Source organism: Sander lucioperca, chromosome 11 (genome assembly GCF_008315115.2).
Source record: "Sander lucioperca isolate FBNREF2018 chromosome 11, SLUC_FBN_1.2, whole genome shotgun sequence".
Classification (NCBI taxonomy): Eukaryota; Metazoa; Chordata; class Actinopteri; order Perciformes; family Percidae; genus Sander; species Sander lucioperca.
The window spans coordinates 266,257-280,072 of NC_050183.1; the positions used below are offsets into that span (position 1 = coordinate 266,257).

A 13,816-nucleotide genomic window follows, 5' to 3' on the forward strand; every position below is an offset into this window, starting at 1 on the left:
TACATCTTGGTGGTCTCAAGATTATTAAGGCAATAAGAAAGAAAAATGACTTTCACAATTTATTAGAGCTGAAACGATTAATATATAATTGATATAATAGTCAAAAAATAACCTGCCACCTATTTATCATTTAAGTCATTTTTCAAGCAAATATGCCTAGTGTTTCCAGTTTCTCAATTGTGAGGGTTTGGTCAGACAAAAATGGGCAGGCATTTTTCACTATTTTATGACATAGACTAAAGCATTAATCAATTAATCAAGAAAATTATCAACGCATTAATCGATAACAGAACTAGTCGTTAGTTTCAGCCCTGCACATTCTGTTTATATTCTGACTTTTCTCTAGTTTATTTTTTTGCACTATTTCTTCAAATTTGTTAACATTTATTTACACTACTTGTATTTATGTTTCCATTATAGGTACTTTTTTTAGTATCACCTCCGTCGAGGTTCCAAGCGAGCTGAGCCGATACCAAAAGGAGACATGAAAACCTGCAGACTACTGATTGGTCGGAGAGAATCGTCACTAATCACTGCGTCATCATTGCTAGCGACAGACAGGGGAGTCCTGAACAAAACGGCCATTTTTAAATAGTTTAGCCAGCTGTGGTTTTTTTTGCTTCCTCCAGCTTCTTTTGAAACAAAATTTGTCTTCTGGCTGTGGCAACAGCCACATGCCGAGAATCAAAAACAACACACCTTCAACGTTCTGTGTGTGTTGCGTTAGGTCACGGCAGTTTCCTGCGGCATCGCTATGACGACCAGCCACGCTCGCCTCAGGAATGAGGCGGTACTAAATCTGCAATGGAAAATGGAGGACGGGGGACCGCAGCCGAGTTGAGTCGAGCCGAGTAAAGTAGAGTCGAGCAGGTACCATAGAAAAACGCCATTATTGCATTATATGGTCTTGGATCCTGTTCTGTACCTGTTTTGTATCTGGTTGTTTGCACCTTATGTTCATTTGTTCATTCTTTTGTTTTGCACCGGGACCAGGGAAACAATTTTGTTATTCTATGTACTGTACACTGCACTGTATGTAGATGGATGACAATAAAGTCGCTTTTATCTTAAGAAATACATAATACTTTAATCTCTTTAAGCTTCTTTAAATCCTAAGTCTTACATATATTTATAAGTCTGAAATAGTGTTTTGAATAAATGTGTACAATGTAAATTGAAATGTTTGTCATGAAACTTGTGGTAAATTGAGTGTTGTGTTTACATTTTTTCTCAGTGTAGATTTTTGGTGACAGTCCCTTGGTGGAGAGCCCCTGTTCAGCAGGGAGGCTGATGGGAGACCTAGTTTTATATACAGTCTATGTGGTAGACTAAATATACTGTGTTTGGTGTGAAAACTGCATAAAATAAGCTTTAAAAGTGAAGCACAACTCAGTTTATTTCATTAAACCAGCCTTTATTATTACTGACGATAGTGTTATGCTTAGCTTTGTCTAGATAATTGATAGATTGTCATTTCATTATATATGTAATAGTTGTCACCTAAACTGACTTTAACCAACTTTTACTTTTAGAACACATGGTAAATGGACTGCAGTGCTTTTCTACTTTTTTTTTTCTTAGGTTTCAGAGACTTAGACTTATTATACACTGGGCAATTTTTTTAGGACAATCATATACCCTACAGCAAGAAATATATGTTCAGAATGCCTATAATCCAACATAACTCAAAACTATGCAATTTAATATGCCCTTTACTGTCTTAATCAAGGTCAACATGTGTTTAGGTGTCACATATATGCGAAACACAAGGAATAATTATATATTTTATAGTGGAAAAATGATAAAAACCCAATGTTAACAATGGAATGGTCCATTCACATAGACCAAACCATGTGGTAAAAACTGCACATTTAGAAAAGAAAACTGTTTAGCCACAGTTAAATAACTGGGGTGGTGGCGGCGGCGCAGTGGATATGACACGTACCATTGGTGTGGGAGACCTGGGTTTGAACCCCACTGCGATACATCAACCAATGTGTCCCTGAGCAAGACACTTAACCCCTAGTTGCTCCAGAGGCGTGCGACCTCTGACATATAGCAATTGTAAGTCGCTTTGGATAAAAGTGTCATTCTAAATGACATGTAAAAACCTCACTGCTGGAAATGGTCTTTCTGTTGTCATCCCACAGTTGTTGACAGCTTCCTAAAGTCACCAGCCATGTCATCTATTTCCAAATCTGATTTTACAGTTGGAGTGCTGACTGGTCGGTAGCTGGTTGCAGCTGCTTTCTAAAATAAAAGGCTTGAGATATTTATAAGAGAAAAATGATCCTCCCAATGCCTTATCAGATGTAATGGAAACCAGGAGAGAAGTGTTTGTTGCCCTGACACAGAGAGTAATGGAAATTAAAACGGGCCTTAGGCTCTCTGTGATGATGACAACTATGATTTCACACTTGATTGAATATTTGAACACTGATAATTAAACACTGACTGATGCGTTTCCATAAACAGAAAACTCACACATCAATGCATTTTGAGGTTTCCTGTTTTCATGTAAATAGTGTTTGACTTTGGGTGACTTTGTGTTTGATAGCAAATGTAAAAATAGATTGGGCTGAATATTAGAGTATCCCGTCTCAACGGTTTTCTCATCGCATACATGCGTTCACGATAAACTGAGTCATTTATTATACTAAGAAAGAAATACAATGTTTCAGTGTATGTTCCAACATGGAGCCAAATTGTTTGAACATAAAACTTAAAAAAAAAACTCTTAAGAGTGGAGACCAAATGAACACATCACAAGAAAGACGTTTAAAATGAAGTAAATCAAATGCTTTAAGCGATGCTGTAAAGGTGGGTTAAATGTTAATAAGCAGTATCTGTCAGCCATACATACCATTTGGCCATTTTATCCACGTTGGTTAGTTTCAGTTTCTTACTGCTACTCCACCTCTGTCAACACAGTTTGTGGTTTCATATGACATGATTTTTGACATGAAATTGTGCAGTTTTATGACCACTGATTAACTATTGAGCTTTGTTAGCTGCCTTTTGTTTTGAAAAACAATATCAAAGTGTAGATTTCCACACTTCATTAATAGCTGACAGATGCTGCTAAATGTCATTCATCCAAACAGTTGTATCAATCAGTTTCATCCTTATTCATTATCTCATCCACCGCCTAGAGTGCACCATTTTGTGGTGGAACTAAATCAAATTGTACATAACTATTATTTTTTTTTTTTATCATTTTGAGGTTTGGACTGTTGGTTGGGCAAAACAAACATTTTGAAGGTGTCATATTAGTCTCTGGGTAATTGTGACGCCATTTCTCACTATTTTCCGAACCTTTACAAACCAAACAATCAATCGATTAATGGAGAAAATAATCAGCAGATTAATCCATAATGAAAATAATCATTATTTGCAGTTTGATACAAAATAGTTTAAAATGAGCTCTACAACTACAACAGTAAAAGTCAGATTTTATATTAACGCATTAGTAATAATAATCCAATGATATACCGTAATATGTGATAGTATAACAGTCACAGGGGACATTTTTCTGCATTGAGTACTTTTACTTTTAATACTTTAAGTTCATTTTCCTGATTATACTTATACTTTTACTGACATACAATTTTTAATGCAGGACTTTTACTTGTAATTAAGTACTTTTACTTAAGTAAAGAATCTGAATATTTTCCCTTTTATTGGCCTGTTTCTTGGTACTAGTTCGCCATCTAGTGGAAAGAGTCAGAGAAAACCCCACCGGGAATACCTATCATTCTACTGTACCACTGTAGGCCTACTATGTCAGTGGTTCTCAAAGTGGGGTCCGGGGACCCCTAGGGGTCCTTGAAGGGGTTCCCCAACAAAAAGGGGAATCATTTATTTTCACTATAATTTCATCCATAAGTAACACAATGACAAATTGTATGACTATTTTGCTCATGGGTTACATTCACTTTCTGTAATAAAACATCTAAATGCAAAAATTCTATCAGCTAGGGGACCCTGGGACAGTCTTATCAGATGGGGGTCCGTGGTCTAATTTGTGTCAGTTTAGGGGTCCTTGATGTGAAAAAGTTTGAGAAGCACCGACTGACTTTTAAACTTTACAAAATATCTACTTGAAATAGTTCATTTTAGATAATTTATGTCAATATTCACTCAACAATATCTTAATTAATTCATCCTCAACAAATTTGTACGTTTTAGAATCTAGGCTAATATCGCACTTTAGCCTCATTGCCGACTCAGGGTAAATGGTCATAAAACAGAGACGTTCTGCAGTCGACCCAATTGCCTCTTTAAAATAATATTGTAGGGTTTTCATCAAAGCATCTTGTTGCAGATCCAGATGAATTCTGACAGCACTTTTTTAGTTCTTTTTTTTTCAGACTTGCATGCACACCTTCAGTCTGCAGAAGACCATAATTCACATAACAAATATACTGATAAAAGATGTGCTCAAGTGCCTAACATGCATGTGCAACCCATACACCGTACTAAAATTAATAATACTAGGAAAAGGAAATGCAGTCACACAGCAACCTCAGTAATTTAAGATGTGGAAGTGATGGAAAAGTACATTTACTACATGTCAATACAATCATATTAATTCAGTAGTAAATTAAATGATATAACAATCTGAAAGGGGCTATTCTGTATACAACTTTGACATAAGTAAAATTATAAATGCAGGACTTGTACTCGTAATTAAGTATTTTTTCATACATGAATATGAAGTTAAGTCAGAAAACTAAAGACTGAACTCATCACAAAGGTAAAAAAAAAGAACTATTAGCAAGTAAACAGTACACAATGAAATGAGAAGAAATATCTTAAATCTTTTAATAGATGCAGTGATAATTATAAATAGGTACTGTTAGCACACACATATTAAACACACACAGATGTTTTAGTCTAGTGTATAAAGCTTTCAGGCTATTTTAGGCTTTTTCAAACCAAATGTTGGCACAAGGCAACCATCTGAGTTCATTTTAATTTTTTTTAACAGCAATTACTTCTACATGTAGTTAAAAAATTGGCAGCGCCCCACGGTGCTGGGCTTAACGTGATCAAAACAAGTTCATCTTGAAGAAAGTATACAGTACACAGAAAAGGACACCATGTGAGATAAACTATGTAACATTCAGAGGACTTGAGAGCCTGAGAAACTGGATTTCCACACAAACAAAACACAAACTTTGGTTGTTGCACCAGGTCAAGTTTTACACTGCTGACGACAGTATAAAAAAAAAATACGATGGATACGATTTTTTGTTTAGTTTCCAAAGTCCAGTCAAGTACAAATGTTGAAATATATGTACAGAAAAAACGAACAGAGAATCTTGTATTCATCAGGCAGACGTGCTTTTCCAGGGTTGTAAAGATTAATATTGAGATGAAACATAACTGGGAGTCAACACTCGGCAGGTTTTTACCATCAAAACACCTTAAAGGTGGTTATTTTTCTGCCAATGTAACACACTTACTGCACATACAGTATACCTTTAAACCATACTGTGTGTGTAAAAAAAAAAAAGAGACTTTAAACGTTGAAATTGTGTGTTAAGTGTAAACTGAGTGAGCACTGTAGCAAGAAACCATGAATACATCTCAAAGTACAGGGATATTTGCAAGTTTTTAACTATATTGTAGTTCCTTATCTTGTCTTTGACCAATGGTAGAAAGAACATTTGCACTTGTCTACACCAGTGTGCAGTGAAAGCAGCACATCAGCAATCTGATACTCAGTTTGGTTGTTTAAAATCTAAGTGTATCCTTCAGATGATGCCGGTGTAGACAAGGTGATAAGATTGGACAAAGCCAGCAGAGACAGATACACAGAAAAAATCCCAAAGATTGTACCTTAAGAGGGAGTTTTCTTCTCACACATAATGCAGAGATATACCAGAAGCTGTTTTTTCCCACCCTTGAAAGCCATTTCCTTCTTTACCTATGAGTGATGTGTCTGTGCATATAATGTAGAGAGATTAATATTCATGCTTCACACTTCACTGCCTTACACAAATCGTACAGGCTAATCCTTCAGGCAGTGATGTATTTCCTGATGCATTCCTCTTAGCACCTTTGCAAAATGTCATTCCTCATTAGCAACACAGAGTTCTCACAGAGATGCAAACAGAGCTGCACATCCAAGACTTTAAACAAACAGGTTTCAAGCAAATTTTCCATTTCTAGGTTAATATTGTCATTATTTACCGTTGTGAATTTGTGCTTTATTGGAATTAATTAATATTAAATATGGTTTCATTATCTAGTTCTCACCAAATAATGCGGGGGGGAGGGAAGGTTGCCGTTACGATGGAAACACTCCAAAGCCATGTGTGGTTGTGAGTCAGATCATAACGAAGCAATGTTCAGGAGGAATAAAACTAACAATTAGCGATACAATTACATCAGATAGTGGCATCGTCACCTGTGTGAGAAGATTGAAAAGTCATATATCATGTTGTCTTAATTTAATAAAGTTGTGAAATTCTATCATTTGCACTGAGAAAAGGGACAGAATAGACCAACTGTTCATTAACCTGCTTTAATTTACAACTCATAAATCTTATTTTGACATAATACTATTATAATGCAAATGACAATCTTTTTTTTTTTTTTTTAGAATTGTATGAAATGTAATTTCCTTGTGTCATGTATTTGTTATTTTGAAGTCCAATCCCAAATCAGGTTGTGAGATTATTACATTCTTAAAGTTAAGAATCAATAATGCCCATAATTTTAATATATTAATGAGTATATTTAAAACTTGGGAAAGGGACTTCCTTTAATTCCCAGTGCAGTATGGAAACAGTAGTTCATTAGAGCCATGCAGCTCCATGATGCTGTATTTAACTTATTATACACTAGAAAACAAAACTGTTGGAAGGATTAAAAAACATTTGCTATTGTTAGATTCTTATCTTTACCAGTGGGGCAGAAGGTGAAAGTTGGCCTGGTCAAAAAGAGTTATTCTCAAGGCAAGTTGTAATTTGTCAATTAATTTACTCTGGTTTAGCTGTGCTTTGAGCTGAATGCTAACCGCAGCATTCGAACATGCCCACAGTTAGCATTCTTACATGCTAATGTTTAACATAACATTTGCCATGTGTACCCCTGTTTACATACAGGGGGGTCGAAGAACTCTGACGAGTTTACAGATACAATTAATGGAGAATTTCCTAGAGACCAAACAGAGAAAAAGTAAGCAGCTCTGTTTTCTGAGCTTGGCAGACATTACACAGACAACTTACACAGCCTTATCTACACCTCTCAGAGCCCCTGCCTGCAGCAGAGCTGCGCCGAAGAAACGGGAAACATGTCTTGGTCATGACCTCAGCTCATCTTCTCCAAGTAGACGGACAGCAGAAGTCTAGGAGGCAGAAACTCCTCTTGTTTGTTCACCACTTCAGTCTGACGTGACCCGTTGTAGTCGGTGCCTGAAGGTCCAACCAAAAAACAGACTTTGATCTCTCTCATGTGACTGGAAAACATTAAGCTGGCTATGTACGTCCAGCCAGGCTTTGTCAATAGGATTATGTAAACAGAGAAGTATCTACAATTTCTATGAAAACGTCTTGTTCAAAAGCTTTAATACGATGGATTGTGTGCTATAATCCTGTCTATAAGCTTTTGATGGTCGATACAACTTAGCCAACTCCAGTTTCCTACCAATATTGTTTCCCCAGATTTCACCTTTTATATGCCAAAATGTACAGTATGTGTTCATTCAGTATTTTGTTATCATCAGTGTGAAGAAAATTGTTTAAAATAACCCAACACAGATATTCAATGGTAGGGAAACATTACTACCTTAAAATAAAGAATTAATTGACCAAATATGTCATTGAACAAAAAATGTATTTAAGAGCAGTGGCTGGGTTGGAACAGTGGGTAGAGCAGGCGCACATATACTGAGAGGTTTATGCCTCAATGCAGAGGTTCAGGGTTTGAATCCGACCTGTGACGATTTCCTGCATGTCTTCCCCCTCTCTCTCCCCTTTCTCACCTAGCTGTCCTATCAAAAATAAAGTCTGAGAAGGCGAAAAAATAATCTTTAAAAAACATATATATATTTAAGAGCATTATCTGCAACGCAGGCTGCACACAAACTTCGACAAATGGTTGCCCATACTTATGGTGGAAAAGTGCTGACTAATCTGATATACATATACATATATGTGTGTGTGTGTGTGTGTGTGTGTGTGTGTGTGTGTGTGTGTCCAGTATGTCGTGTGTAATACGTGTTCCCACTCACTTGCAGAGACGAGGTCCATATACTGGCAGACGGCATGAAGCAGCAGTCTCTCAAAGCTGATTCCCAAACACAAACAACAGAGAAATGACTTTCCACTCCTCACTGTTCTCTAACCACTTACAGAAACAATCAACCACTTTCCCGGCATAGATCAATAAAGTTAGTCTACGCGTGTGTCTAATGCCAAATATTTGCAACTTTTTCACATCCTGTTTTTGTTTGTTGTGTTGTAAATCCTGCTGCTGCAATGACGCCACATCTTTGTGTTGATCATAGATGTTTCATGTGATCTAATAAAAACTTTGAACTAATATAAACTGGTTTTCCAGGTGGGAAAACATAATCAGGATCCATCAGCCAGAGCTTTCAGCCTGTATGTTTGTCAGGTGGTAAGGACGTGAAAGTGTGTTAAAATAACACCAGTGGGGTCGCGTTGGTTTGAGTAACGCATCCATGACTCTGACGGTTTATTAAACGCCAAAACACAGCACGGCGGTTTATAATACCATGAGACAGGATTTGATCTAATCTTCCATTATGTCCTGGTGGATTCAGATATTTAGGGCTACTTAACAAAAAAAGAAAATCTACTGTGTGTTGATTGGAGATATCAGAGTGTAAACAATTAACTTTTCAGTTTTCAAAAATTAAGTGTATAACAGAACTTCAAATACATTTGTCAAAAACATGTATTTTTGGAGAAATTAATTGTTTCTATATACTGAAAGCCTATAAATATACAGAGTTTCTGCAGCGTTCACTAAGTTAAATTTAAGACTTTTGAAGAGACCTTTGTCATATAATTTAATATAAACACAACATATTCAAGACTTCTGTATGAGTTACAAGACTTGTTAATACTTTCTATTACTTTTTGAGACTTTAAGACCTGCAGATAATCTGAACACAGAAAAAGGATTTCTACCTGCTGCCGAGGTTGGTTGTGTAAACTGAGTGAGGTTGAGTGTTGAAGAAGCTCACAAGGTTTTCCTCAAGTACTTCCAGAATTCCCTGTGAGGAAAAAAAAAAAAAAAAAAACATAGTGGGTGGCAGCCAAGAGGTTTTATCTCCATAACAACCGCGTGTCCTCAAGCATGATTTGTGCTTGAGCCAAATACTCAAGAGATGGGAGATGTTTGTGGTTAAACCTGTTTGTCATTTGCATGTCAGAACAGCACCCAAGCTGCTTTCTAAACAGCCAAAAATAGCCAATGACGTACAGCAGAAGGAAACAAGACTAGGTCAAAACCTAGTATATGGCTGTACCATGTAAAGTCAATGTGCTTAACTGTGGCCAAATTGTTACATGGATAGTCAGCGGTGATGTCTATAATGTTAATATAAATATTAAATGTTCATCTGTAGCGGTCACAGTAATAGTTGTTTGTTGTGTACTGAAGTAGCATATCACATGACATGGTAAAGATACATTTGTACATTTGAGACAAATAACAGAGCACTGCTTTTCAATGTAATCATGCCATTTTATTTGCTGCCGGCCTCCTCTTTTTGGCGTGTTGTCTATTTTTTCCGCAAGCAAATCTTGCAAGAAAACACACAGATAATCTATTATAAACGATAATGAAGACATATTATATGTGATATAAATTATGGTATTCTGATAAATGATAAAATATGCATCCCTTGCTTGCCAACCCACTGACACACATGGTGGTGTTAGGGGTGGGAATCTCTTGGCACCTCACGATTCGATTCCGATTCAGAGGCCAACGATTCGATTCTAAACCGATTATCGATGCAACAATTTTTTAATGTACATTTCCATGCGTGATTTTTAAAAATATACATATAAATCTGAGTTTGCTACTCAGAGTTTGCTAATCACTTCCTAGACAAAGCAGCTAGACAAAGCTTAGATTTTGACATATACAGTATTTGTCACACACAAGTTTTAATGAAATGTTTGTCTACTGAGGTTTTTGTTTGGTAGTCATTCCATGCTTAAGCCTTAAACATGCTGGTGAAAGTCACCTTCTCTCCCAGTAATCTTCCATGTCAGAGGCTCAGTCATGTTTAAAGGTGGATAATTGGCTTCTTAGAACATGAAACATGAGGTGGTCAGATGTAATGTGATGAAGTAGATGAACAGCCTATATGTGTTTTGCCTAATTATTTTATGTATGTCTTATTAGATCATGTGTATATATAAGTTTTTTTTTCCAGCACTCTTGCCTAAACTCCAAGTTGTTGTCCATTATCCCATCCTCTTTCAGTCACTCTGTTTTCTGATTTGTACTTGTCTGGAGACAGTAACTTTTAAATAAAAATCAACACATTTAAAACAAAAAAATAATCTTAGTATTATTTTTTTTTTTTTTAAATCGATTATTAACTTATCAGAATCAAATCGTTCTAGAGAGAATCGCGATGCATCTAAGAATCAATTATTTTTCCCACCCCTTGGTGGTGTGCCGTTCATCTGCTTGTAGCCTACTCTGCCCGTGCTGCTAAGCCTGTGCATTACAATGGTTGAAATGGGTGGCAGCAGCAACAACATCCCCGTGTATTTAGGGAAGTTAATCAGCTCATTGATGGGCAATAGCGGAGGAAAAAGCCTGTGTCCCGCCAATACATTTTGAAAGAGCAATGGCCTATGGGAAAACACCAACACTGACGTCATCACACTCACTCCGACCAATGGTGGAACTTCATCTCTCAGTGACAGGACTTTTGAGTTTTGAGGTTGTAGGGCTGGTCATACAGTCCTACAGTCCTACGATCCAGCCAAAAAAGACTTGACTACGAGACAACAAGCTGGTGAAGCCTCTGGGTTTGATACAAGGCAGAGATGCAGGAGAGACAAGTCAAAATGTGGCAAAATCTACTGCGGTTAACATGTCTTCCACCAGTTATCATATCATGATACGGACAGAGGATTGATGAAGTAGTTGAGGCTTGGCGCTCAAACTTGAACTTAAGCTCAAAGCTACTGTGGGTACATAGACTCCTACCATGTATGTAGAAAAGATGACACTCACCATGGGGATTTGTTTCCGCTTGAGAGTCGCTCGCAGCCTGCGATCGATTCTCTGGAAGCAGTCCTGAGCAATGAAGGCAGGATTTACTGTGAAGGGATGAGTAACGGTCAGACAAACAGCTGCACTTAAAACAACCAGCCTACAAACAAGCACAGACTGAGACGCTCACCATTCCTCTCGTCTTTGTTTTTCTTCTTGGCCTCCTCCTGCTCCAGCAGTGACAGCAGCCTCTCCTGCTCCTCACCGGAGCAATTCATGAAGTCATTCCATGGCTAAAAGAACAAGAGGATGAAGAGTCAATTTTAAAACTAATACTTGTTTCATTGGGTGCTTTTAGATGTGATCATGCTTGGATCCACCAAAACTCAACTGTCTTAAAACTTAGACAGTGTTTAGTACTGGGAAGAAATACAGAAAAGCCAAAACCAAGACAGACCTCACACGACTCCTGCAGCATTAATAAGCAGCAAAGTTTAAGCCCAGCTGAAGACAACGTACCTCTATGTAGTTTCCATTGGTGCAGGCTTCAGTAAAGATGGATGGGATCGCTGGGTTACTGTAAACTTCCAGATCATCTTTGGAGCACTCATCCCTCTCAAGAAGATTAGCAAGAAAGCGTGCTGATTTTCAGAGAAGAGGGAGATGTACAGTGGTGATATAAGCTAAACTTCAATGACAGATTTATGGATTTAAGGTGTTTATTCTTGAGATTAAAAAAAAACATACTGTTGTAGTATTGGCATTATTGTAGCAATAACGACTCAATGTAAATGCTCTTTTCCATTGTTGAAGGCACACACAGAGGCTTGTCCGGCATTGTTCAGCCTGCAGTGGATGACCACATCTAATATATCATCAATAAGAGCTTACTGTTCTCCTGTCGGCGCAGGCTCTTCTTGCCTTTGGCTCGGGGAGTGAGGTCAGAGTTACGGATGGCTTGGTTGATAAAGAACTGCTTCTTTTTGGTGGGAGAAACTCTCCTGGCTGGAGAGTTGGGCAGAGAGGTGCATTTACGCTCCTCTATCAGGCTGGAAAAACAGAGGACAGGATGTCAATTTAGTCAATTTACACAAACCCCAAAGCGGAAGTAACAGCTCCTCAGATCGTATGCGTTTGAGTTATTTTATGTTGAAGGGATGTAGTTAACTTGTAACTTTTTTAGTGTAGCCCTTTTCTCAAATGTCTTTCTCCACAACAAGTGAGAGCAAAGGCATACACAGACACTGCAATCATTCAGCTGTGAGTTACATGTATTGGAAGCCAGGTTGATGGGGACAGGCACAGTACATGAGAGCACGCTTTTTTCAGTACACAGGATATGGAAATAGACATTTGTGTGATCTAATTTTCATCCATTTCAATGGACGTGCACTGTTCTCAATTTCCAGTCTGAGAATGCTCTTTGAATTTAACATTTTCTTTAGCATGCAGCATTTTAAAGTCAGTGAGTGTTTTAGGTTTGAGGTGGACATTGAGTCCAGCTCTGAATGCCATGCAGTATATCATAACAACATAATCTTATTTGGCATATTATCCAAGGAAAGAAGAAGAATACATCAAACAGCTAAAGTGACTGTGAAAGGGGAAGATAATCACCAACCTGCTAAAAAACTACAACTACAACAAACTAAAACAGTGATTAGGGCTTGAGGGTTTATAGTGCCCCTTTACTTTTCTGTACTGCTTCTGTTTAATCTCTGCAGTATTTTTAAATAGATCAGAGAAGGAAGGGCATCCTGCAGGAGCAGCAGATGTAGGTCAGTGGGTGTATTGTGAGGACCGACTCTGCTGGGTTTTCTGCCATTTTTAGCCTGAGCCCTGCAGGTTGTTAGCAACACTATAGCAACATGATATGATGTAACATCTCCCTGGGTTAGCTAGGTTTGTCCACAAAGAGATGTCATATAATGTCAATGTTATCTTAGCGTCTCTGGGATAATGTAGTCCTGACTTGACAGGTCTACGTGTGAAAAAAAATCTGTGAAATCTCCCTTTATTGCATTTTCACAAATAGAATAAAGCTTTCACAGATCTCAAAGTGGGTTCCAGGCAGCATTAATGCTTTACCTAAAATATCTAACAGGCTTTCACAACAGTAAGAGGTGCAAAAACGGAGAATGTTTCCCTTAACTTTAACTGCCAAATCGGAACCTTACTTCTATCGTCGTCAGGTACAGATCATTTTATTTTTTATTTTAACGTCATCCAAATGAGCATAATTAGCAAGAGAGCTGGCACAACTTCTAATACAAAACCGTTTACAACTGCAGGCGTGATAAGCTAGCTATTTTAATGGAGTTGTAATTCGGGCTAACGCTAACTAGCTTGCTAACGTAACGTTAACATACTCATAATTTTGAACTCACATATAATCCTGTTGTTCTTCATTGTTATTTGTCAAAACGACCATCTTACTCAATCAAACCAGGATGTGGATATTTACAGCTCGTGTAGAATAACAAAGTTACAGTGAGTAGGCCTATGTTTGGCAGCGTATGTTGCGAGCAGCTAGCTAGCTCCTCGGCTGACAGTGAACAAAAATAGCTGTTGTCCACCACTACAAACAAAGAGGAGA

At 37.6% G+C, this 13,816-nt stretch overlaps 1 protein-coding gene across 1 annotated transcript; it reads right to left on the bottom strand.

Annotated features, from left to right (window-relative positions):
• Positions 1-4,810: 4,810 nt before the first annotated feature.
• Positions 4,811-13,816, bottom strand: r3hdm4 (R3H domain containing 4). Its single transcript, XM_031307380.2, has 8 exons — positions 13,608-13,816; positions 12,112-12,269; positions 11,740-11,861; positions 11,411-11,513; positions 11,242-11,327; positions 9,168-9,253; positions 8,243-8,298; positions 4,811-7,424 (listed from the first exon to the last, which is right to left on the bottom strand). The coding sequence occupies exons 1-8, from the start codon at positions 13,649-13,651 to the stop codon at positions 7,321-7,323; spliced, it is 759 nt and encodes a 252-aa protein (XP_031163240.1). The 5' UTR covers positions 13,652-13,816; the 3' UTR covers positions 4,811-7,320.